Source organism: Sminthopsis crassicaudata, chromosome 2 (genome assembly GCF_048593235.1).
Source record: "Sminthopsis crassicaudata isolate SCR6 chromosome 2, ASM4859323v1, whole genome shotgun sequence".
Classification (NCBI taxonomy): Eukaryota; Metazoa; Chordata; class Mammalia; order Dasyuromorphia; family Dasyuridae; genus Sminthopsis; species Sminthopsis crassicaudata.
Genome location: NC_133618.1, coordinates 573,683,444 through 573,710,778, shown reverse-complemented (window position 1 = coordinate 573,710,778; position 27,335 = coordinate 573,683,444). Strand labels below are relative to the sequence as shown.

Genomic DNA, 27,335 nt, shown 5'->3' with positions numbered 1-27,335 from the left:
CTCCCTCCCTCCCTCCCTTCCTCCCTTCCTCCCTTCCTCCCTTCCTCCCTTCCTCCCTTCCTCCCTTCCTTCCTTCCTTCCTTCCTTCCTTCCTTCCTCCCTTCCTCCCTTCCTCCCTTCCTTCCTTCCTTCCTTCCTTCCTTCTTCCTTCCTCCCTTCCTCCCTTCCTCCCTTCCTCCCTTCCTTCCTTCCTTCCTTCCTTCTTCCTTCCTTCCTTCCTTCCTTCCTTCCTTCCTTCCTTCCTTCCTTCCTTCCTTCCTTCCTTCCTCCCTTCCTCCCTTCCTCCCTTCCTCCCTTCCTTCCTCCTTCCTCCTTCCTTCCTTCCTCCCTTCCTCCCTTCCTCCCTTCCTTCCTTCCTTCTTTCCTTCCTTCCTTCCTTCCTTCCTTCCTTCCTTCCTTCCTTCCTTCCTTCCTTCCTTCCTTCCTTCCTTCCTCCCTTCCTTCCTTCCTTCCTCCTTCCTCCTTCCTCCTTCCTTCCTTCCTTCCTTCCTTCCTTCCTTCCTTCCTTCCTTCCTTCCTTCCTTCCTTCCTTCCTTCCTTCCTTCCTTCCTTCCTTCCTTCCTTCCTTCCTTCCTTCCTTCCTTCCTTCCTTCCTTCCTTCCTTCCTTCCTTCCTTCCTTCCTTCCTTCCTTCCTCCCTCCCTCCCTGCCTTCTTACACAAATTTAGTAAGTTGGCAAAGTAGAACATGGAAATCGGTGGCCTATCTAATTCACTTGTTATGGTTTATTTTTCTGTTACAGTTTCCCTCATAAACTAACTCCTAGATTCTCAGTGTTGGACTTGGGCCACCAAATATTACTCCTTCCCAATTCTCCCCTCAAAACAAAACAAAACAACCCTTCATCCTTTACAGAGAGTCTCAAACTTGGGGTTGATTATTCATAAATTAGGATAAGTTAAACTATCAGAGTGCAGTCAGGTGCCATTTTGAGTTTAAAATTAACAAATCTTATTGGGGAAATCAGCTAGGATTTTAATAGAAATCCAAATTACTTGTCTGAAGTTTTAGGCTCATAGATTTAGAATTGGAAGAAAACTTAAAGATCATCTAATCTGCTTTTTATTTATAGATGAGGAAACTGAGGTACTGGAGAATTTAAATGATTTGCCCCCCATTCTCTTATCTTGAGATATTAAGTGTCAAAGACAAGGTTTGAATTCACATTATCAGACTTCAGAGTCAATTAATGTTCTTATGGATTATGCCATATTGTCTTGAATCATGGATTGATTATTTTGTCATCCCTAATTCAGTCAGATGCTGTGGAACTAATGGGAGGTCACTTTGTTTTTGTCTCCAGTTCAGCAGAGTTAATTGCTAACAGTTGAGATGGTGTCATGCTGGGGTGTGAGCAAAATGGAATAGAACTGCTAAACTAAACTAAAAGATTAAACTAAACTCAAGATTATAAGAATTCTCCCAAGAAGACCTCATAAATATCTCCTGTGGGCACATTAGGGTAAAACACAGAGAGGTGAGCTAAGTAAGGCAAAAAGGAGAAAAATTATGAAGAAAAAGTAATAACTGAAATTTATGTAGATCTCTTTACAGAATGTTTTATAAGCATAATCTCATTTAAGACTCACAATAATCCTGTAAAATATTTTATTACATTACTTTTGCAGATTGGGAAAGTCAGACTTTGAGAGTGTTGCCCAGTCATATAATTAACTGTATACACTGGAGGCAGGACTTAAATCTAGATCTTCCTGACTCTAAGACCTTCCAAGGATACTATGCTACTCATAAATGGCAGAAGGTGGATTGGGTGGGGGAAAGAAATTGTATTCTATTCAAGGAGAATAATGAAACCTGGATGTAATTGGAATTCGCTTATATGGTGGGGAATGAGATACTGCAGAAGTTGATTTTTCTAATAACAGAAGCATAATCTTTTAACTGTCAAAACTTGTTTACCCATTTTTATGGTAATCCCTCTCAAGTATATTACATTTCCCTGTCATCTTATGTAGAATATAAACATAAGCTGCTTTATAAGTGAAAATCCCTTGATGACTCAAAATCATCATTATGAATGTTAGGAATTGCTTAAGCAATTCCTCCTTACTACAGGTACAGACAACTTTGTAAGAACCCTAATCAAAATGATGTTAGTTGAATTTGATTTTTCCATTGAAGGAATGTTTTGGCAAGGAGTTTTATTGCTAGCAGACTTCTTGATGCCTAGCTTATTAGTAACCACAAATGCTATAATAATTAACTATTCAATCAAATAAATGTCTTATTTATTAAGCATGAATTATATATTTATGGTATATATAAACACATTTTATATATACACATATATCATAAATATATTATGCCATATAAGGTAACATTTTCACATAGACACACGTATATATATATATATTGTGTATATAAAATATATATATTTATATATATGTGTGTATATATATAGTGTGTGTGTGTGTGTGTATTTGTGTTTGTCTGTATGTGTGACATGAAGAAGCTAGAATATTCTTTTGAGGAAACTATCAAAGAAACCATTTCTGCAACATTATAGCCTTAGAAAATCATCTGGAAGCACAGGGAAATTTCATTCAGAAAATTGCCCATAATCACATGAACACTATGTATCAGAGGTACCACATAAATCATGATCTTCCTAGCTCCAAAGTAGATATTTTTGTCAATTTAACAGGCAAATATGACAGTCATTTGGTTCATAATGCATTAATTCATCACACACTTGATGGATACTCTGTGCAAGGCACAGTGCTACTACAAGTTTATTTTACTTCTTTTGACTGTATCAAACTTCAAAGTGAAGGAACACTTTTGTCAGGCTCTTGGATTCAGGCATCTGAAGTAGGGGGTGGTGCTATTTAGTGTTGGCAGGTATCTTTGAAGAAACATTTCTACAATGGAGATATGTGACCTTTTCCAGACATGGTGAAAAATTCATTATGTGATATTTGTTCTTTTACCTTTTTTTTCATTGCAAAATTCTTCTCTGTCTGAAGAGATATCCATTTCCTCAGAATTGTCTGGTAGACATAAATTGATTTGTGTGCAGCCTGCCTAAATATCATAAGTAAAAGTATGGATAGAACCCTTTGATCCAGCAGTGTCACTACTGGTTCTGTATCCCAAAGAGATTATAAAAGAGGGAAAAGGACCCATATGTGCAAAAATGTTTGTAGTGGCAAGGAACTAGAAATTGAGTGGATGCTCATTAATTTGGGAATAATTAAATAAGTTATGGTATATGAATGTAATGGAGAATTATTGTTCTATAAGAAATGATGAGCAAGTTGATTTCAGAAAAGCAGTGATATAGTGAAGCGAGCAAAACCAAGAGAATATTGTACAGAGTAACAACAAGATTATGTGATGATCATTTGTGACAGACGTGGCTCTTCTCAACAATGCAATGATTCAAGACAATTTTAATAGACTCAGGATGGAAAATGCCTTCCACATACAGAGAGAGAATTGTAGAAACTGAAAGTAAATTGAAGCATAGTATTCTTATTTTTTTTGTTTGTTTGTTTGCTTGTCTCAAGGTTTTCTTCCTTTTGGTCTGATTTTTCTTGCAGAACATGACAAATATGGAAATATGTTTAAAAGAATTGCACATATTTAACTTAGATTACTTGCTATCTTGGGGAAGGGTAGGTAATGAGAGAGGGAGAAAAATTTGGAATGCAAAGTCTAACAAAAATGAATGTTGAAAACTATTTTTACATGTATTTGAAAAATAAAATACTATTTAAAAATTTAAAAGTATGAATAGAAATGTTAGGATTCTATCTATAAAATCATCTTAAGATGGGGATTGCCTATACTCTGATGGCCTTGAGACCTGCCTGCTACTGGAGATAGGGCTCTTTTTAATAGCCCTAGACACCCAAAATTGTGTCGCTGAGGTAGGAAGAGATTTGAGTCCAGGAGACCAATTAGAAGATATTGAAGTGAAACACTTGACAAGGGTTTAGGTTCTAATCCCAGGGAGGATTGAGAAAGAGCTGGAAGCAAGAGATGCTGTAAAGGCAAAAATGCCCAGGTTTGCTTTGGACATGTGGGGTATAGGAGAGTTGAGTCCAGGATAATGCTAAAGTTATGAACCTGTGATACTAGAAGGTTGGTTGTACCTTTGACTGAAATAATTAAGTTTAGAAGAGGAGAAGTTTAAGGTTGACATGTGGGGTAGAGATAATAAGTTTAATTTTAGATTTGTTGAGTTTGACAAGTATCTGAGACATATAATTTGAAATGTACAGTAAGCAGGTAATGATGTGGCTCTAAAGCTCAAGGAAGAACATATGGTCTGTATATCTTTATTTAAACTGAATCTATATTTAATCCATATCGTTATATTCTATGTCTGCATACATACATATGTATAAATATATATTTATACATATACTCTCTGCTATATGTATATGTAAAATCATACTACACATACTTCTATTTATCACTTCTTTCTCTGGAGGTAGATAATATCTTCCTTCATATGTCTTTTGTAGAATTTGTGATACCACAAATGAATTAGTCATTCAAAGCTGAATAAAAATAAAAATAGATAAAACTAGATAGCACTAGATAGCTGAATAAAAACAAAGCTGTTCCTATGACAATATTTCTGTTACTATCTGAGTATTATTGTTTTCAGTATCTATGATATGAAAATGAATCATTTGGGGCAGGCAGGTGGCACAGTGGATAGAGCACCAGACCTGAATTCAGGAGGACCCAAGTTCAAACTTGGTCTCAGACATTTAACACTTCCTAGCTGTGTGACCCTGGGCAAGTCATTTAACCCCAGCCTCAGGGGGAAAAAAAAAGAAAATTAATCAGTCATTCAAAATTGTTTTTATGATGGTTTTCTTGTTACCATGAACAATGTTCTCTTGGTTCTACTCATTTTCTTTATTTTCATGTAAATCTTTCCATGTTTTTCTAATATCAAACCATACAGCTAAAACTCAATTTTTCAAAGGAACTGGAGAGAGGAAATCTCTTTCCATATGGATAAAAATTTTTCCTTTTTTAAGTAACCAGGAAGCCCCATTTTCTCAAGTTCAGCATCACAGAATTATGGAATTTTTAAAAATAATCTTACTAGATTGTGGTATTTTAAAATATTGTTTGATATAAAGTCTTATTTTTCTTGTTCTTTAATTTTTCTTTTCAGTTTTTTTTCCTTGTCAAAATAAACAAACAAAAAACTCAACCTGATTCAGAAAGACAGGCACTATTCTGCAAGGATCAGTTCTGACTCTTCCTCCATAACTTTTTTATAATGGGTTTGAATGAAGAAAAAGCCATGTTGGGCATTTTACAAGTGATACCAATTTGGTGAAGCAACCAGCAGCCTACCTCTTTGAATTATACTCAAGAATGATTTTAACTGATCACAAAAGCCTTTGCAAACAAACAAAATACAATATAATGAGAGCACAGCACTATATTTGGTGATGTGCATTGTACCCCATGGATTCAGAGTTGATTTTAAAGTTGTTGAGTTTTCAAAAAATGTATATATAAAAATTCTTAACATAACGTAAGGCCCATTGGTGTTTAGAAGTACTTTAGCATCCTGAAAGGCCATGTACTGAATTAGAATTATGGCATAGATGTCATAAAGTGAGTGTCATAGTTCTTTAAAAAATAGGGACTGGAGAGCTGAAGGGTAGTCATGAGAAAGGAAAGAGAGATAGGGAGGGAAATGAAGCAAGTGAAGAAAAGGAAAGAGTGTGAGAGAGGATGAATATGAGAGTTCCCAGCTCTCATTTCAACTGAAGCATATGGGAAATGGGAACTGTTAAGTAATCCTTTGATTATTCTTAGAGTAGTTTGATAATGAAAGAAAACTGGACTTGGGACCAGAAGGTAATATTTGTGCTGCTTCCTTAAGGAAATGAGGGATTCTATGTGGTGAAAACAAAGAAGAAGTTCCTTCCAGCTATGAGGAAAACAGCTCTCTAAAAGCTGCAGAGACAGAGTTGCATACATAAAGAATAGAGAAAAGGCCAGTTGGACTGGATGGTGGAATATAGAAAGAGAAGTAATGTATCATTCTGGAAAGAGAGATTGGGGCACAACATTATGAAAATCTTACAAAGTCAAATAGGAGAGTTTAGAAGTAATAAAAAGCTGGAATTTATTGGGTAGAAGAGTGACATGGTGACTGGCAGCTATGTAGAGGATGGTCTAGAGTAGGAAGAGATTTGAGGCAGGGTAACCCCCAGGAGATCATTGTAGTATTCTATGCATGAATAAAAATAGAAGGAATCAAGTCTAAGAGATATTACATATTTCATATTTTTATTGTGTGGATAGAATGAGATAATGGTTATGGTGGTGTTTTCTAAATTTCTATTTGGCTATTATCACTATATAGGCAGGTAGATGGCAAAGTGGATAGAGCAGGTAGAATAGAACCAGGAAAACTTATCTTACTGAGTTCTAAAGTGATTTCACACATTAGCTGTGTGACTCTGGACAAGTCACTTAACCCTATTTGCCCCAGTTTCCTCATGTGTAAAATCATCTGGAGAAGAAAATGCCATACACTCCAGGAGGTCTGCCAAGAAAACCCCAATGGGATCAAGGAAGATTGACACAGTTGAACAACAACACAATCATCCACATGTGTGTCTTATTATTACCTTTAGCATTGACCATGCTGTCAGAGTATTGTGACCATTTGGGAGTTGATAGACTTCCTTAACAAATATGTGAAGATATTGGTGAGCAGATAGGTAAGCTAAAACTGGTAGAAGAGGTCCTTGTGAAGAGGTGAAACTGAGATGATTAAATTTGGAGAAAGAAGGCAACCTCCTTTTTTTCTGGATATTCCCTTTTTTAACCTACATATCTTAATTTGCTAGTATGGTAAATTCCATGTGATTCTCTACTGATGAAGATTGGCGACTGGCATGTAACTTAGTTTTGGAGAGTTTCTTGAGGCACTGAGAGTTAACTTTGCTTGTGGTCACACAACACTGTTATCAAAGGAAGGACTTGAATCCTGGCCTTGGTGAATCTGAAGCTAGCTCCTTAAACATGGAAATAGTTTTTATGCTGGTATGTAGTGACTGCTACTATTTTTCATTTTCATTATATCCCTAAGAATAAGCTAAAATTTTTGTAGGAGCTGAGGGTTAAAAATAACTTGAAAATAAATGATGCCAAATATTAGAATGCGTTATCAAGAGAAGTTTAACAATTGTTTTCTCATGGGATTAAAAATCATCTGTCCACAATTAAATCAATCAGCTGAACTCACTTAAAGCATTTTCCTTCCTAGAGGCAGGCTAGTGCCCTAGAAAATATTCAAATTAGCTATTCTAGTAACCCATCCCTTAACCACTATATAGCTGACATCAGATCACCAAGTACATTGTTCAAACGACTATTTCCAAAATCAACAATGCCTTCATTTTTTTTCTTCTTTAGCTGATGAAGAAAATGAGATCCAGAGAGGTTTGTCAGCTTGACCAGCATCACACAGCTACTTAAGAAGAGTAATAAAATCTCTTCTAGGTTAGTGTTTGTCCTATGACATCAGCAGAGACTAACTGCTAGAGTAATTCAGAGAAAATGAGTATCTCTGGAGATACTACGAGGCATTCTGGAGGAGATGAGCTTTGATCTTTGTCCTTTAATGAAAGACTAAGATTTTGGATAAATGATGAAAGGAACACATCCTAGGGAGTGGGACCAGCAAAAGTACTATTGATTCTTTCTCAAAGAGGACCAATTGACATCAGGAGGGTGATCTCTAGACTCATACATGCATTGTAAGACAGAGCTGAGTGAAGTCATCAGCCTTACTCTCTCCTCTACTGTCAATGAAGTTGATTGGCAAGACAAGAGTCAAGATAACTACCTAATTATGAGGCTGCAAGAAGCACTATTTCTCTGGTCAGAATATCTATAGTGTTTTTTTGGATATATCAATATCCATATCATATATGATTGTCCTGCTTCTAACACTACCTAAATACCTGTGCCTCAGTATTTTCATTAAATACATGAGAGGGTTGAGTAGGTTCTGAAGATTCAATCAAGCATCATATCTTGTGATACTGTGATGTGCATGAGCTATTATGGAAATAAACTTTACTTGCTTAGAAAGTCTGTATTGGGTATAAGATTATAGAAGAAAAGTGTGTTGCTGGTGGGGGTTGAACTTCAGGTTCAGGTATTTGTCCTTAGGTGAACTGGCTCAGATGAAGTAAAGTTGTAAAGGGATCTTGGAATTACTCACACAGGACATGATGAAAGAATGAGTTAGCCTGGCTTCAATGTGCAGGATGAATTAAGACCAAGATGGAGGACAGAGGTGTGGACATGAGTGAGGGAGACCACTAAGACCCTGCTGTCCATTAGTGCATAGTTTGAAAGAAATTATGAGGATGGAAAAGGGAATTCTTTTGGAAGAAAATTTTTGTGGTATTTTTAAAATGCCAATGGGAAGAAAGAAGAAAATGTCATACATCTCAAAATAAAGTAATGATATTAGCTAAATGAAGCTGCTTTCATTTTAAGTATTGCTAAGGGACAGGATAGCAGAATTCTCACTTTACAGTCAAGAAATAGAGAAAATTTTAAAAATGTGTTTTAATCAAGAAACAGAGGAACTTCTAACATACAAAACAGGTCTGTTAGCAGTGAGGTAGCTATGATGGCACAGTGGCTAGAGGGCTAGATTGGAAGTTGGGTAGACCTGAGTTAAAATCCCGCCTCATATCCTTAACAGTCACTGAACACTGAACACTTCACTTAACTTCCTATAGGGTTTTTCCTCATCTGTAATGTTGCTTAGTCATGTCTGACTGGAGTGGTTTCTCATTTCCTTCTCCAGCTCATTTTACAGATGAGGAAACTGAGATAAATAGGGTTAAGTGACTTGCCAGGGTCATTCAGCTAGTAAGTGCCTGAGACCAGATTTGAACTCAAAGCCTGATTCCAAATCTGGCACTCTTGTCTACTGCATTTTTATAATAGTGGGGAAATAATAGTATCTATTTCACATTATTATTGTGACCAAATGAGAGAATTTATTTGAAGTACTTTGCATACCTTAGAGTTCAATGTAAATGCTATCAACAGCAGTAGGGTTCCAGTTTCCCACTGTGGCCATGATGAGCACAGCTTTATTCATACAAACAGACCTATTTTGTATTCTTGACTCTGGGTTTAGACACATCATTTGAACTTTTTTTTCTTGATTCGAAATAGATAAATCTGTCATTCCCTTAAGAACATTTTCAAAGATCTTATTCAGATAATGTAATTAATTTTAAAATATGAAGCCCTGGAGCTCCTAAAAGGCATTGTATTAACTTAAGGTATTACTATTAACTAACATCAGCAGTCTTCAATATTGGATTTGTCTTAAGTTCCCTGTGGTTACTGTGGGTAGAATTCTTGGAACAGGGAGATCAATGCAACAAGTAATATATCATAGCCTGGACAAATCCCCCAAGCTATGAAAGTCTACTGCTCCAAAGCTCAGGGCCACACCCTGCTCTTAGCCTGCTGAATGACCCTCGGCATTTCCTAGAAATAGCCTAAAAGCAAAAAACTGGGAGGGATAGTTAATAGACTGGATTACAGGATAGAATCAGCATTCCGAAACATTTCCGAGGTCTGGAATGATGACCTAAAATAAGGAGCAAACTCAATAGGGAAGAATAAAAAGCCCTGGGTTAAAAGAAAAATTACACATGACCTTTTGTTTAAGTTAAGTCTTTTGAATCCTGACACTTAGCTTAACTGCCATTCATTTGAAAATAATTTAAGGGTTTTAGTTGAATAAAAGCTAAAGTTGTTATGAGTCAGTTGTTACATAGCTACAAGTCTAGTGATTGGCTAGAACAACAGAGGTGATCAAGAAAAAGGTGTCCCATAAAGTCTTAATGCAGTTATAATCTTTAATGGAGCATAAAAGTGCCAGCCTACTTTCCTTTTAAGCTGGAAACCCCAGCTCATAGTTGCACAATTTTCGGTACTGGTCAGATCAGATCCTAGTCTCTCATCTTTAGTCCTATGCTCCACATTTTAAGGAGGTCATTGAAAAATGGGAACAAGTTTGGTTTGTGAAAGAAAGCAATTCCCACATAACACTTGACAGCTAGCTTCCCCTATATGCAAGGTTGTCTTTTAGAAGAAGACATACTTTTTAGCTCCAAACAAAGGTCAGGATGCAAAATGCAGAGAAAAAAAATGATTTATAGTTGTCCCCAAATAAAGGGATTATTTTATGTGAAATGGTGACATCTCTGTGTTCAGACTCATCTTATTTGGAATAAGGCCTCTATTATATAAATTGTCCAGATATTTGAATGCAGTTAGATTTCCCTTAACTTTTATTCAGACTAAATCATTCATCAGGCATTTACAAATCATCCATTTTGTTACTGATAAGCTAGGAAAAAAGAAACTTTTTTGCTTGGGAGAAACTTTCAAATACTTTCCCCCTCCATTAGAATTTCTTTTTTAAAAATTATTATTATTGATATCTTTTGTTGTTACAATACTTAAACATCCCCCTGCATTCTTTCTGGGTTCATCTCCTAGGGAGCAAACCTACAAAAAAAAAAAATTCTGAAAAAGAAAAAAGACAAAAAAATAGGTAAAACTGATACTGAGCTAGGAATCTCCAAACTCTTTTTAGGCACAGAGTAAGCCATGATTTTTGGCCAGTCTGCTTTTGGTCACTAAGCACAGTCCCAATTGAGGGGCCTACCCAGAGTGATCTACTTGAGGGTTATAAGCTCCCTGAGAGGGATTCACCTGCCTGCTCATAGCTCACATGGAAGATGAATGAAGACAAGAATCTCCATCCTGTCCTTGTTCAGTTTGAATTGCTTAGGATTCATTAATCAGGTGTATCTTAAAGAAAGGCTGAATAAGACATAGAACATTGAGCAAAGGGAAGGTCAGTGTATGGGTGTGTTGTAGACTGACATAGGATGGCTAAATTCATAAATGCTCATTGATGGATCAATTGCCCAGCATCCTGGTATATAATAATAAAAGTTAATCCACTCTCCATTTAGGCACTAAAGTGATGTTCAAGTTTAATCATATGAAGCCCCAGCTCTTTCATTCCTCCTCCCCTCCCTCCAACAAAAAATCCCCAGTAACTTCTAGTTGTCTCCAGAAGCAAATACAAAATGCTTTCTTTGTCATAAAAAAATCTTTCATAACCCAGCCCTCTCTTCCTTTTCCAGTTTCCTTCCCCCTTCTGGCCCAAGACTTCAGTTCAGTTCAGTAACTGTTCCACAAATGAGAAAGCTCCAGGTAGTCTCTCTGACTATCCTCCATGCCTGGAATGGGCTCTCCCTTGTGACCTCTGACTGCTGACCTCTTCTTTTAAGTCATAACTAAAATCCCACCTCCTCTGTGAAGTCTTCCCCAGCCCTTCTTAATTCCAGTACTTCTTTATTTAATTTTTAATGTAATATTTAACCTGTATTTCACTTACTTCATATAAATATTTATTTGCATGTTGTTTCTCCCTACCAGTTAGTAAGCTACTTGAAGGCAGGGACTGTTTTTTGCCTTTTTTTTGTATCCTTGAAGCTTATCATAGTGCCTGGCCTATCATAGATACTTAAATCAATGTTTATTGAATTGAATTCAATTTCTGGAATTGCCCATAGGTCTGCCCATAGCACTATGTGGGGGTATGTTCATATCTAAAGAATATAAACTAATGCTTTTGACATATTTTGGTAAGGTCTTTCAGGAGGTAAGTGGACACTGGGCATCAGCTCATAGGAAAAAGTGACCCAGTTTTGATCTTATAACCTGATTTGATGGGCTTCCAAAGTAAAGCATTAATCCTGGAACATGCAATGCTGGGGTGATGACTTGGAGGACAAATGCCTTCTTGAATCACCTCCCTCCTTGATCTCCAGGGAGCATTCCCAAGGGATGATTTCCATAGAGCAGCTACAGAAAGTGAGCATTCTGTATCTGTCAATATTATCCATCTGCGCTCCTTGTCTTACAGGGTATGATGAATATCCTGTATCCTGTGATAAACTTGGGGATGTGAGTTTTGGTGTGTGTGTGTGTGTGTGTGTGTGTGTGTGAGTGTGTGTGTGTCTAAAGTGATGGGCTCTTCAATTCCCTTTTGATGTTTCATTACAGGGAAAATGGTCGTGGGCCAACTAAAAGACAACATCGCATTCTCGTTTAACTGATGATCACCCCTAAATTCAGAATCAATTTAGTGATCACACACTTGCAAGATGCTTCATTTATTTCAGATGCCGAGCACATCTGAAATGTTTCCCTCACTTCCCACCTCACCATTCCCTCCAAGCCCCTCCACTACTTCTTAGGCTCAAGTCTTTCCACTCTGCAAAGTGATTTTCCCAGGAAGAGTCTGTTCCTATCTTCTCCACTCTGTTCAGTAAACACTAGGTTCCTCCTAATACTTTTAGGATTGATTGGAAAGTCCTTTATTTTGTATTTCATGTTTTTTACAACCTGACTCCATTCTCCTTTTCCAAACATGTAGCCTATTCTGTGATGTAGCCTTAACCAACTCCATGCTGTCCCTCACACTCCTTGCTCAGTATCTTTGTGCCTTTGCATTGATTGTTCCCCAAGCCTAAAGCACTCCTAACTTCAACTCTTAAAAACCCATCCTTTAAGACTCAGCTTAAGCATCACCTCCTCTAGGAGGTCTTTTCTGCCCTCCATCCCTCTGTTCATGCCATTTTCGTTCTTCTAAGGTTACCTTCCTCCTACTCTATACTCTATATCAGAAATATAGATTCTAATTTCTGTGTGTCATCTGTCTCATTGGAATGCAAGCTTCTTGAGGGTAAGGACTATTATAACTTTTTCTTTGTATCCCTAGAGCTTAGGAGTGTTCTCTGGCACACAATAAGTGATTGATTGATTACCATAATGACAGCATTGCCAGTACAAAATTCCTACAGCACTCTTGAAACAGCCTAGGACTTTATAAAGGCCAATGTGTTTGTAGAATTTGGGGGCATGCAGGTGACTTGACAAGCCAGGAAATTAATGGAATATCAAATTTCCCATTGCTAGGAATTCTTTCTGTTTTTACTGAGAGGGCATGCTCTGTCGTCAGTCTCTTGTACCTATTTTCCTTATCAGATTCACCCTCCATTTGAGGTTTGTGCTGATTCCATATATATCCATCAGCTAGACCCTCCTCTGATTTCAGGGTAAGTGTCATTTGGGAAGGTGAAGCTCACCAGACATCTGGCCCCAGACAAGCCAAAGTGCAAGGCAAATGTTGCTAATGCAATTTTATTTTTATTCCATGAACTATCCCAGAGTACATGTTGGAAAAATCTCAATTTAGGCCCCCTGGTTTACTAATTCCAATTTCCATGGTTTGGTTGGTTTAATTTACAATTCTGATGCCCTTGCGCAGCCAGTTTTTAAAAGCTGTTTTTATTATGGTGTTATTATTAAAATGTTGAAGCAGTTAAATCTATAAACCAATTCAGTTTCAGAAAATCTAAGCACCCTGGCTAAAACTACATCTAAATGCAGGGATTTGGGGTGGGACTTGAGGGTGGAGGAATGAGCTCTTACTGCTACTGGCAGAATTCCATTTGCATGGCCACCATTCTTCATAAGTCAGCCAAATGAGTCCTTGAGCCTGCAATTGGTCCAGATTCTAGCTTCAAAGAACAGGAGACACTTGATTGTCTCCCTTATTAGAGACATTCTAGGGAAGGAGATTGTAGGGTTTTAATCACTTAATTATTCCTTTATTTGTCTTTCTGTATCAATGAAGTTCTCCTCAGGAGAGTCCATAAGTTTCTAATCTGATTTAATCTAATAGAACTTTATCAAAAACAAGAAAATTCACCTATCCATATAGTATTTTTGATCATTAAAGGGAGTAATCAGTTTTTAATTTAGCTTTGTCTTTGATTAATTCCTGGTATTGATGAAGTAGCTATGGGGCTTTGTAGCAGCAGTGTTCATGATCTAATATTCATCATGAATAATCTAAGTTTGTAAAATTTTGAAAATGTGAACTTGTATAAATTCTTTTTGTTCATTTAACATATTTGGCTTTTATCCAGTCATGATTTAATGCAGTATGATTATTTTATGAAGCTCTTATTATATTATCTTTTTAAAAACCAGTATTCTTGGGGCAAGGGGAGAAAGAGTTAAGTTGGTTTTTAAGGAAATGATCATGGAATGTTAAAGTCAGAATAGAATTTGAAGATCATCTCTATTGAACCACTTTATTTTGAAGTAGAGAAAACAAGAACCTGAAGAAGAAATGCCATTTGCTCCATCCCTTAGCCACAAAATAGCATTTCTAAGGCTAGAATCCTAGGTTTCCTAGTCTAGTCCCTTTAGCATTTATACCAATACTTTCCTACCCAAGAATTTCATGTGAAAAATGAGGCACAACTTCTCAGTATCCAATAAAAGCCACTTTGAACAATTGCTCTGACCCTAAGACTCTCTGCTAAACAGAACCATACTAATGTGTATTTAGGCCTAGAAGTACCTCTCATGGGTACAATAAAGATAATGTGATGTATGACAACAAAAGAGAAGGATGAAGATGCTCATTTATATAAGGGAAGCTATCTCTCATGCTCTCAATTTGACTAGAGAAGTCCTGAGTTGGGGAGTCTTGACCATAGTCACTTCTAATTATTTGCAGGGCAAATCTTAGAACCCACATCTCCTGGTACCCAGTCCAACTTTTTTTTTTTTTTTGAGACCATCCTTTATGATTTACTTTGACTAGAATCACATATTTTTGGTTCCTTTTGGACTATGTTCTCTGTTTGTGGGTCACACGCTACCATTAGTACAAGGGAAGGTTTTCATTTCTAGTACCAAAGATCATAAGCATAAGAGCATAATCTTGTGCTCTTATAACAGAAAGAGAAACCAATTTCCTTTCCTTGGATGGAAAGAAGATCTGGATTTGAGTTTAGGAAATTCTTTGTTCTTTCTCAGGTCAGATCAAATGTGACATGGATCAGTAAATGAGATTCATCAAGGGATATCTTCCTCCCCCCCAAAACCCTAGAACAACTAGTACAAACCTGTTCTAATATTGTCTAGTATACTCACTATATTTGTTTTGAAATGAATGTGGAAAGTTGACCCACAGATTTTTTTTTTTGAGGATTAAATTTAGTGACTATGAAAATTGCTAGGACAGACTCAAATAAAAAAAGGCTCTAGAAAATTTATAGAATAGACCAAGCAAACATCTTAAAAAGCCTTTGTCTTCCTCTCTTCCACTGTTTGATGGATTAATCACTAATTGTGCCTTCTTCTTTCTTATCTCCATCCTTTTGTTCCTTGTGTACCAGTATCCTCTCATCACCTCTGCTTGTGGGCTTCCTACCCATTCTTTAAAATTCACCTTAAAATTTCACTTGCCCTGTGAAATCTTACTTGGTTGGTACCCTTATTCTCTACTAAATCTGGAAGGGTTTTTTTCCTTCTGATTACAAAGCACAGGTACTTCCCATACTTTATAATTTTTCATTTGTATTGTAATATTTATCTGTTCTTATCTCCCTTTCTAGATTCTAAGCTTTTGGAGTCCAGAAACTATGCTGTACATATCTTGGTATCTCCTCCAACTCCAAGCTTAGCACATTCATTGCAAATAGTGAACACTCAGTAAATGTTTAAATTTATACTTTCCTGGGGCAGCTAGATGGCACAATGGACACAGCACTGCCCATGAACTCAGGAGGACCTGAGTTCAAATCTGGACTCAGACACTTCCTAACTGTGAAATCCCGGGCAAGTCACTTAACCCCAATTGCCTCAGCAAAAAAGAAAAAAAGTATATCTATATATGCTTTTTAGGGCCCCATAGAATATCCAGTTCTTATTATTATACATTATAAGTAAGATGACTTCCAGATTGTTATCAACCTAGATTGAGAGCAATATCTCTGTTAGAAAGAGCACAAATTGGAGGTAGTGTTTCATTTTCAAAAAAGGACCAAAATAATATCACTGTGTTGTGGTCAAGGTACAATGTGTCCAACTGTGGCTGATTAGATTGAGATAAACTCAGAAGGCTCTGCCACAGGTGTGGCACAAATAGTCCAAATGAACATTTGGAGTGGAGAGAGCTCTAAATTTGCATGTCTCATGTTTCTTTTTTTCTTTTGAACTACTGCAATTCTGCTTTGCTCATAGAACATAGCACCTACTTTGATGCAAGCCTACTAGACATGGAGGTCTTGTGCCAGTGTCTCCTATATTTCATAATCATTTCCAAAGTTCTTCAGAGAGACTTTGAAAGTATCCTTGTATTGCTTCTTCTGACTTCCATGTGAGCACTTACCTTAAATGAGTTTTCTGTAAAACAGTCTTTTAGGCAAATGTGCATTTAAACACATTAGGTGGCCTGGTACTGGGCGTGGAATCAGGAGTCATTGTTTACCTCAGTTTCCTCATCTGTAAAATGAGTTGGAGAAGGAAATGGCAAACCACTCCAGTACCTTTGCCAAGAAAACCCTAAATGAGGTCACTGAAGAGTTGGATACAACTGAACAAGAACAATGAGATATATATCCTATATACATATAAAACAACTATTTATTGCTTTCAAGCAACTAGTTTATTTTACACTCTCCAAATTAGCAATTGTTTAATTGTTGTGAATCAGTTCCATATAAGTAAGAAAGATGTAATTTTGATCTTGAAAAGGACAAAATGACTTATTTCAGCCAAGATTATTTTCTTTGAATAGTATATTATTTTTCCAAATACATGTAAAGATAGTTTTCAACATTTATTTTTGTAAGTCTTTGTTTTCCAATTTTTTCCCCCTCTTTCTCTTACCTCCCCCAAGACAGCAAGCAATCTGATATAGGTTAAATATGTGCAGTCCTTTTAAATATATTTCCATATTTGTCATATTATGCAAGAAAAATCAGAGCAAAAGAGAGAAAACCACAAGGAAAAAAAACCTAAGCAAGAAAGCAAACAAAAAAAAAGGTGAAAATACTATGTATGCTTTTATCCACATCCAATCTTCATAGTTTTCTCTTTGGATGCAAATGGCATTTTCCATCCCAAGTCTATAGGAATTTTCTTGAATGCCTGTGTTGCTGAGAAAAGCCAAATCCATCACAGTTGATAATCAAATAATCTTGCTGATACTGTGTACAATGTTCTTCTGGATCTGCTCACTTCACTCAGTATCAGTTTATATGACTTTTTCCAGGCTTTTCTGAAATCAGCCTGCTCATTATTTCTTTCTTTTTTTTTTTATAGCTTTTTATTTATAAGATATATACATGGGTAATTTTACAGCACTAACAATTGCCAAGCCTTTTGTTCCAATTTTTCCCCTCCTTCCCTCCACCCCCTTCTCCCAGATGGCAGGTTGACCAATACATATTACATGTGTTAAATTATAAATTAAATACAATATAAGTATACATGTCCAAACAGTTATGTTGCTGTACAAAAAGAATCAGACTTTGAAACAGTGTACAATTAGCCTGTGAAGGAAATCAAAAATGCAGGCAGACAAAAATAGGGGTATTGGGAATTCTATGTAGTAGTTCATAATCATCTCCCAGAGTTCTTTCGCTGGGCATAACTGATTCAGTTCATTACTGCTCTATTGGAACTGATTTGGTTCATCTTATTGTTGAGGATGGCCACATCCATCAGAATTGATCATCATACAGCATTGTTGTTGAAATATATAACAATTTCCTGGTTCTGCTCATTTCACTCAGCATCAGTTCATGTAAGTCTCTCCAGGCCTTTCTGAAATCATCCTGTTGGTCATTTCTTACAGAACAATAATATTCCATAATATTCATATATCACAATTTATTCAGCCATTCTCCAATTGATGGGCATCCACTCAGTTTCCAGTTTCTGGCCACTACAAAGAGGGCTATCACAAATATTCTTGCACATACAGGTCCCTTTCCCTTCTTTAAGATCCCTTTGGGATATAAGCCATAGTAACACCGTTAGATCAAAGGATATGCACCTGCTCATCATTTCTTACAGAACAATTAAATATTCCATTACATTCATAGAATTCACTCAATTTCCAGTTCCTTTCCTACTACAAAAAAGCTGTTACAAAAAATTTTGTACATATAAGTCCTTTTCCCTCTTTTATGATATCTTTAGAATACAAACTCTGTAGTGACACTTGAGATGAAAGGTAGCCCTTCATTTGAAAGCTGTCTGTTCCTATTCTTTGACCACTTATCAATTGGGGGATAAATTGTGTTCTTATAATTTGGGATTAGTTCTCTATATATTTTAGAAATGAGGCTTTTATCAGAAACATTGGCTGTAAAAATTGTTTCCCATCTTTCTGCTTCCTTTCTAATCTTGGCTGCATTAGTTTTGTTCATGCAAAATCATTTTAAATTATTATAGTCAAAATTATCTATTTTGCATTTCATAATATTTTCTAGTTTTTCTTTGGCCATAAATTCTTTCCTTCTCCACAGGTATAATTTGACGGTTTAATTTAGGATTTAGCTAGGATTATTAATAACTTATTTATCCAGAATTGATGATGATAACCAACTGACATGGATGGGTCACATGACTTAAATTCAACAGTCTTTTGGTAAACATCAGCTAAAAGAACTTGATTTTTACCAGCCAAGTCTGTTTGCCCCCAAATTGTTATTGGCCAGGACTCTTGAAATTTATGTAGATCTTGGTAAGAATATAACTATAAAAGTGAGCCTATAAAATAATGATGAAATTTTGTTATAGAAAGAGATTCTCTGTGACAAAATTTCTTAAACTATAGATTGTGACCCCATATGGGGTTACATAACTGAACATAGGGGTCACAAAATTATAATTTATTATCTGTAAATATTTGATTTATATACCTATATATCTATCATCATATGTAACGTGCTCTCCTGGCAGTTACAATTACTAGTCTGTCCTAGACCCACCAGAGTACCTTTGACCACTGTCCTTTGCAGTGTGAACTCTACCCGGCTCGCCTCCTCTGAGGCCTTCTAAGGTCTCTGGCCACAATCTCTTGAATCTATAGCTTAATAACCGGTAGCGCACTCAAGAACAACCACGTGTAATCTTAAAAGCCTTTATTATACCTACTCACATAATGCCCTGACTGATGCCCTGACTTGTTGGTTCCCGAGTGAACACCTGGTCAGAAGACCCATGTGTTCACTACCAAAACCCTTACCTCTTTTGGCTATCCATCTTGGCTTGGCCACCCAGGCTAGGAAGCCAAGGTGAAGAACGCCAGGTTAAAGAGGGTGATTGCTGCCTGCAGTGGGCTTATAAAGGGCCTGTGAGGTCACACACACAGCCAATCAGCGAGAGAGTCACCCATTACAAAGCTATCTCAATATGGCCAGGATCCCGCCCAAGGGCAGTCCTAATATCCATAGAAATTACTTCCGGGCCTCAATCTCCCAATGCGCTGTGGCGCCCATTTAAAGGGCCCTTACAATCATAGATATATCATGCCCAGCGAAAGAACTCTGGGAGATGATTATGAACTACTACATAGAATTCCCAATACCCCTATTTTTGTCTGCCTGCATGTTTGATTTCCTTCACAGGCTAATTGTACACTATTTCAAAGTCTGATTCTTTTTGTACAGCAACATAACTGTTTGGACATGTATACTTATATTGTATTTTACATCATCATGTAAAAATTTTTCAGGCTTTTTAAAAAAGAGTGACAAGTAGAAAAAGTTTAAGAAACCATGCTCAATCAGCTATCAGCATATAAATAAATACTGAGATGTAATGGATAGAATTGGAGTCAGGAAAACTGGAGTTTAAATATTAAATAAAATAACCAGCAGGTTACTTAATATCTTAGTGTCTTAACCAGATCTCTAAGACTCCAAGTGACAAATGAGTTCTAGATCCATATTGGTGAGAAGAGTTTCCATACCAGGAAATCTCTTCACTAAAGAAATCACTGGTCCAGACTGCTTTCTACCCTCTCCCAAAAGAATTAGCACATAGACTTTAAAGAATTCTTAGCTCAGTAATGAACATACCAATCCAGCTGAAGCACAACTGCCAAGTCCATGGAAAATAAGGGGAGCTATTAACTCAGTAATGCATATACAGATCTAGTAAAAGTTGAACTATATAATGAAAATAAAATTCTTGACAATAATCCTAAAAATATACAACATGTATGCACCAATCTGTTGCAGCTTTTTTTTTTTAAAGGTGGGGGAGCACTTTGAGATTTCCATAGAAGCAGTAAATCATTCATTAATGCTAAAAAGCAATAATCCTTATTAAAATTGCATTTAGCCAAAAACTAAAGAGAAAATACTTAAGTTGAGATATGAGAGTTAAGGGGAGTATAAGAAGGACCATAGGAACAAGGGAAGAGAGATTTCTTGGGGGTCATAGGTACTTAAAGGATATTCTTCTGAATAATTCAGAGAGGCAGGATATAGTTATAACTTTATCAATAAGAGAATGCAAGCACATGATCCTGAGGCTGTGGTTGGAAGAGAAGGATTGAAGACCATATGAGAGGTACTGTCTAGACTGGACACTTCCAGATTTTGCAGGTTTTCATTGCTCCTTCCGGAATTGATGCAAATAGTTGTAGAGCACTCTCACAGAACTGAGATATTTGAAGAGAGAGCCTGATGACATATGGGAGGAGCTTTGTTGTGTAGGCTGTCTGCTTTCATATTCTAAATAGATAGCTTCAAATTTTAAGACAAGAAGTTGAAAATGCCTAACAAGGAGAAATTCACAAATGAAGAATGGTCTGTGTGCCTGTGTTTGTTTGCATCTTGAGATTAGGAAACTGAAAAAGAGAGTCATTCATAGCAGGTGTGAGCATATTATACCATGTAACAAATAAGAGTACTAAAAAGAACAATAATGAAAGGTGTCATCAAAGATATGTGTGATTGAAAACGATGATTGGTTGGACATGTGACAAGAGTGGAGGATAAACAATGGATCACAAGTATGTTCCACAGTTTTTAGGAAATGAAGAAAATGCAAAGGGTATCCCCAGCCTCCTGGGTGCTCCTTTGATGAACATGTGGAAAGAAATGTAAAAGAATAGTTCAAGATGGGCCCTTATGGGTGGAGTGAAATTTATTTAATTGGTGGTAGCATCCAATTAACAAGCTACTTAATTATTAGCAATGAATATTGAGCCAACATTGCCTTATAACTGTTTGCATGAAGCCAGAGTGACACCAAAAGGCTACTTGAGTGGTCTGAATATCCTCTTGAATGTAATATTATATCTGAATAGAAACATTTCATTAAAAATTAACTTCTACTCAGATCTAAGTCTTAATTCACAAAAATATATTTTTTTTTTTGTATGTGTATGACATTGAAAAGAAACAGGCCTTGGGCTAAGTCAGTCGATTTCACTGTCCTACAGTTTTCTCATTTACAAAATCAGATTTAATGATCTTAGTTTCCTTCTTGGTGTAGATGGCACAGTAGAAAGCATGTGAAATTTGGGAGTCAGGAAAACCCTGAGTTTGAATCCCATTTCAGACACTTATCTAATTGTATGACCCAAGGCAAATCACTTAACCTCCCAACTTCATGGCATCTACTTCATAGGATTTTGTTGTTGTTATTATTCAGTTGTGTCCAACTCTTTGTGATTCCATTCGGGATTTTCTTGGCAAAGATACTGGAGTGGTTTGCCATTTTCTTTTCCAGATCATTTTACAAATGAGGAAACTGAGGCAAATAGTGACTTGTCCAGGGTCACACAGCTAGAAAATGTCTGAAGCCAGATTTGAACTCACGAGAATGAGTCCCTCCTGATTCCGGGCCAGCTGCTCTTGAACGGTTTAAGAAAAGATCAAATGAGAGAATAATGTAAATACCTTGTAAACATTAAAGCATTAATACATATAATTGATATCATTACCATAATATTAACTATAATAAATATAATGATTATAGTATAAATGTTATAACTATAGTAATAAAATCTATGTAATATAGTATTATAATTAATATATTTATTAACCATGATCTTATGGTATATGTTGAATGCTTAGTCATCATAAGAATTGAATTTTCTCTTTGCTCAGCCCTACCTGAAGTTAGGGCCAGAGACATAGGGAGACTGGGAACTTCCCCATTATTCTGGCAGAGACATTCTGGGCCCTAGTTCTAGTGGGTACTAAAACCAGAAAGGAAAAGCTCAGCCATGAGACAATTACCTAGGAAGAGCCAGACACAAAAGGCCATTCATGTTGTCTTGGGGATGTTGCATAGATAACTTTCCCCATTTTACAAATCTATAAATAGCATCTTAGAAAAGGGAAAGAATCCATCTAAGATGAAAGTAAGGGTCAGCAAGACCAGGATAATGGGCAGGCCTAAGGAGGACTCGAATCTAGATAGAATTATGATTTGTTTGACTCCCTGAGTGGGCACACCTGTGGTGTTTTAAGCCTGGGTGTGTGGGCTGGTCCCTGCCCCTAGAGGAACTACAGCTGGGATTGGCTCATACTCACCTCTCTGCCTCCAGGATGGGAGACAGCTGTGTTGAAATGACAACAGACCCAAGCAGAAAGTGGACTTGACCATTTGAAGAACTCCAATTTTCTTAGTTTAGTTACCAGAATAAGTGAAATTTGTGCGGGCTTCAACAAAACCCATTTAACATATGTCACTGTTTAGACAGAACTCACTTATTTCTAATAGTTCCTATGTTTTGTTTTGATGGAAAATGAATTTTGATTGTGTCATCTATTTTTAGTTTACCTTGGAAATTGTAAAAAGTGTGATGCAGGCCCTGGTCATATATTTGTCTGGGGACCAGAAACCATTTATAAACTTCTTTCTTGATGATCGACCGTGATCCAGATCCTATAACCTCTTTTTTACCCTGAGTTTCCTCCAACTCTCCAGAGTTTTACATTGAACACACCTTCCTTTCTGAACTCAATCCCCGATCCTTACCCATTAGGGAGCAACGCCATTTCCTTACCTTCCTTCTTCCCTTCAGCATGACAACCATTCAAACATCTGGAGATGCCATTTTGTCTTTAGTTTCTAAATATCTCTAGGTCTTTTAATCAATCTTGCTATCTGGCCTTTTTACCACTTTAGTCACCCTCTCTAGATATATTCTGTTGTACCTAACATTTCTTACTGGCTTAAGTATTGTCTTGCTCCTCTGAACAATTCTAGCAATATCTCTGCCATCATCTGCCAAACATCTGTAACATCTTTGTCTACATAATTCGTTTGGCAAAGGCTTGGTCTTTTTAGTTCTCTTGAACTACTAACTTCACGTGCTGTCCTTTCCCTTTGAATAGATTGCAAACTCTGTGGTCCCAAGGGCCTTTGCCTTATATTTCTTTGATTTTTCTCAGGGACTAATATGTTGCCTTGATACTAATATTGATCCAGAAAGGTTTCACAGGCAAGGCAGAATTTGAACAGCATTTTAAAAAAAAATAATATTAACTTTAAATTTTTATTTTCAAAGCTTATGCAAAGATAGCTTTCAGTATTCCCCTTTGCAAAACCTTGTGTCCCAAATTTTTTATTCCTCCCTTCTCCCCATTCTCTTCCCTTACATAGTAAGTAATCCAATATGTGTTAAACATGCAATTCTTCTAATCATATTTCCACATTTATCATGCTGCCCAAGAAAAATCAGATCAAAAAGGAAAAAATATGAAAAAGAAAACAAAAGCAAGCAAACAACAAAAAATACTATGTTTATTTTGGTAGAGGAAGGCATTCTGATAAAGTAAAATAGTCTTCACTTGTTGAACTGAGTTTAAGGGAAGGGGGCAACAAGTAGCAGTAGCTGTGTGCTATAGTTTAAAGAATTCCCAGTGGACCGTGTCAAGGAGATGTCCTTTGGCTGACCACTGATGCTAGCCTAAGTATCAGTAATCCCAAGGCCTATTGCCTTGCCAGCACTATACACTTTTCCTTATGTGTGGTAGAAAGTAAGACTTTTTCTTTCTCTTTAGGCACATTCTGGAAACAAACAATGTGGGCCCCAAATACTTGACATCTTCAGTTGCACTGAGTGTAATTCAGAGTCAAAAAGGAGAAATGACATCAGAATATTTAAAAAAGACAACATGAAGTCCTTTCTCCTCAATGCCTCCACTTGACTTCTGGGGGCATCTTCTGCCTCTTGCTTAGAGTTTCTCCCCATTTAGAGTCACACACATTTCTAAAAATCTGGTTCCTGGATTCCTAGGAACCAGGGTTCATAGAAGATTATAAGAAGTAATTAGAAAAGTGAAAACAACTAAAAATAAACAGGGGCATTTTAGTAAGGTTGCTACTGTTGATTTCCTAGCATTGTGTTGTTCAAAGAGATTTCAGAACAATGACAGCAGTAAGAAATAACAGCTCATAGCCCAAGAGCAAGAGAAAAGACTGAAAAAAGCCTCTAAAAAATCAGAAACAATTCACAAAGTATAATATCCTGGAGCATTTCCTGCAGGATAATATGTCCCTCTTTGTGAATTTGTTCATAAACACTTCATAAGCCAGCCCTTGAACTCAGATCCCTCTGAACTGCAACTCTTTCCACTGCTTTTCTTCCCATCCACCCTCCCCCCTCCCCATTTCAAAATCATCTAAAATGATTAAACTGAAACAAGTCTTGGTGCTTAAAGGGGTAAATATCAGTTGTCTGGAAAATTCATTCATGTGGAATTTCTATCCCTAGTAGAGATGGAAAAATGAAATGTTACTGTGTTTTGTTTGGGTCCAGTGTTTTCTCCCTAGGGAACATATGTTTGAAATTACAATGTAAATTGCTGGGTGGCAAACATAATGATGCTCTTTATACAAATTCATTTTACAAAAGGCTCTGCGGAGCCTATTCCTTCTGTTAAATGAGGTATACCTATAATAATTTTTTCTTAAGTTCCTCAAAAACATGTTCTAAGGGAAAATAATTTGACCTTAATCAAATTATAGTGCTCATTGCTAGAACGCCTCTAGGTTCTTATAGTTATTTTCTGCCGTCATGCTCTCATGAGAAAAAAAAATAATTTTAAAAGTTAAACATTTCAAAGATGTTTCACTTCCTTTGGATACCCATAGGAAAAGATGGGAAGGGCGGGGAAGACCCAGAAGACTTGAACATTTTACATTTTATTCCATGTGGTTTTTTTTTTTTTTTTTTTTTTGCCCTATTTGTAGACATCAAGAATTACACGGTCAGATGAAGATAAGGATGGTGGCTGGGATGCCTGGGGTGAGTGGAGTGATTGTTCCCGGACCTGTGGTGGAGGAGCATCATACTCTCTGAGGAGATGTTTGAATGGAAGGTCAGTAGCTGGAATGAAATTTCTTGAAAATACAACAGCAGCATCTTAAAAGCATATTAGTATATATTGTAAAATCAAATATTGTATCCATATAAACTCTAGTATGCTGAGCCATCCAAAGGTCTAGGTAATTATGATGCAATTCACCAGTGTCTACTCTGTTCAGGGTACTGTGCTGCGGGGTATGAAATGGAAATATGAATAAGTCCTTCCCTTAGAAATTTTCTAGTCTAGTAGATAGGAAAAGTTATTACCCAAGTAACTAAAACTTGGGTTTGCCTCAATTTCCTCATCTATGAAAAGAGCTAGAGAAGGAAGTGGCAAATTACTCTAGTATCTCTGCCAAGAAAACTCCAAATGTGGTTACAAAGAGTTGAACATAACTGAAATGGCTAAACAAAGCGTAGTTACCAAAGAGCTCCCCTCATACCCAACATAATAAAGTTAGTGATACAAGTATTCACTCCCATTTTACTGATGAAAAAACAGGTGAAATAAACCTATAAATCCACATTTCAGGTGATCTTGAATAATAGACCAAGGGATTTGGACCTTGCAGTATGACACCACTGAAAAGATTGGAGCGGAGGAGTAGCATGATTAAGGCAGTATATTAAGATGATTACTTTGGCATTATTGCGTAAGATGCGCTGGAATGGGGAGGTTTTGAGGTGGGGATAGTGAACCATGAGGTAACGATATGTATTGAAATGAGCTCTGAATCCAAATCCTGTGGCAGCTGTCTTTGTCTCTTTATAGCATCCCCAGGAAGCAAGCAATGCTGTGATGAAATTGAGGCACAGAATGTTAAACTGACCTGCCAAAGTAGATGATGGTGTTAGTTGGGAATTCAAGATTAGAACCCAAGTTTCCTGAGTCTTCTTCTTGGGTTATAGCCATTGGAATTAATTTCTTATTAAAATACTATGAATGACCCATTTATTGGAATAGAATACACTCAAGGTTTGCCAGAGAGAAATTAACAAGATTGTTTTTCCAAGTTTTTTTATATATTAAAAAATGTAAGTCTTTTAAAAATAACTCTAGAATGTGTGTATATATAAACTTGTTTTTTTTTAAATTTCAGAATTATAATTAGAATATATTTGTAAAATATTAAGGATTTATTCTTAAGTTTTTATGTATTCTTAACTAGGTTTTTCAAATACCATAAAACATTTTAAAGGGGATTTTGAAGAGATATAAATACATTTTAATTCTTCATGGATTTATTTTCATAAAGTTAATGTTTCAAACATGTATGTAAAGGAGGGGAATGCTTGGCAGTGATTGCAGAGACAATGAGATGGAAAAAGACTAGCAAAGAGCACTGGAAGAGAGAGAGGGAGAGAGAGGGAGAGAGAGGGAGAGAAGGGTAGAGAGGGGGAGAGGGGGAGAGAGGGGTACAGAGGGGGAGAGAGAGAGGTAGAGAGGGGGAGAGAGGGAGAGAGAAAGAAGAGGGGGAGAGAGGGAGGGAGGAAAAGGGAGGGGGAGGGAGGGGGAGGGGAAAGGAAGGGGAGGGAAGGGGAGGGAAAGGGGGAGGGAGAGGGAGAAGGAGAGGGAGAGGGAGGGAGAGAGAGAGAGAGAGAGGAGGGGGGAGAGGGGGAGAGGGGGAGAGAGAGAGAGAGAGAAGGAAGGAAAGGGAGGGAGAAAAGGAGGGAGGAAGGGAGGGACAGAGAGAGAGAGGGAGGGGAGGGGAGGGGAGGGAAAGGGACAAGGAAAGGGAGAGAGAGGAGGAGGGAGAGAAACTGAAATAAGAATCAGAATGGAAAGGGTTAAAAAGGGAGGGGCTGATGAAGTAGAGGCAGCTGGAGGGATTCCAGTTATAATACCCTTGATACTTGGAGTGGGTGGGACCAGTGTGCTCTGTCCAAAGAAAGCCCTCAAACCACCTGAACCTTTTTAGCAGACAGTTATATTTGTATTTCTATTTTATAGATTGCATGTAGTGGAAAAGAACCTTAAAGACCGGTATGGGGAGGTATCAGGAGACCTGAATTTTAGTCTTGTTTGTTCTTAAACTAATTGTATGACCTGG

At 37.0% G+C, this 27,335-nt stretch overlaps 1 protein-coding gene across 8 annotated transcripts in view; it reads left to right on the top strand.

Annotated features, from left to right (window-relative positions):
• Window positions 1–27,335, top strand: part of ADAMTSL3 (ADAMTS like 3) — a 553,717-nt gene that overhangs the window by 219,715 nt on the left and 306,667 nt on the right. For all 8 annotated transcript variants that reach the window (XM_074295268.1, XM_074295270.1, XM_074295266.1 and 5 more), the window contains exon 4: window positions 25,170–25,297. In XM_074295268.1, coding sequence (XP_074151369.1) covers window positions 25,170–25,297 — 128 coding nt within the window. The remainder of the gene's footprint in view (window positions 1–25,169; window positions 25,298–27,335) is intronic.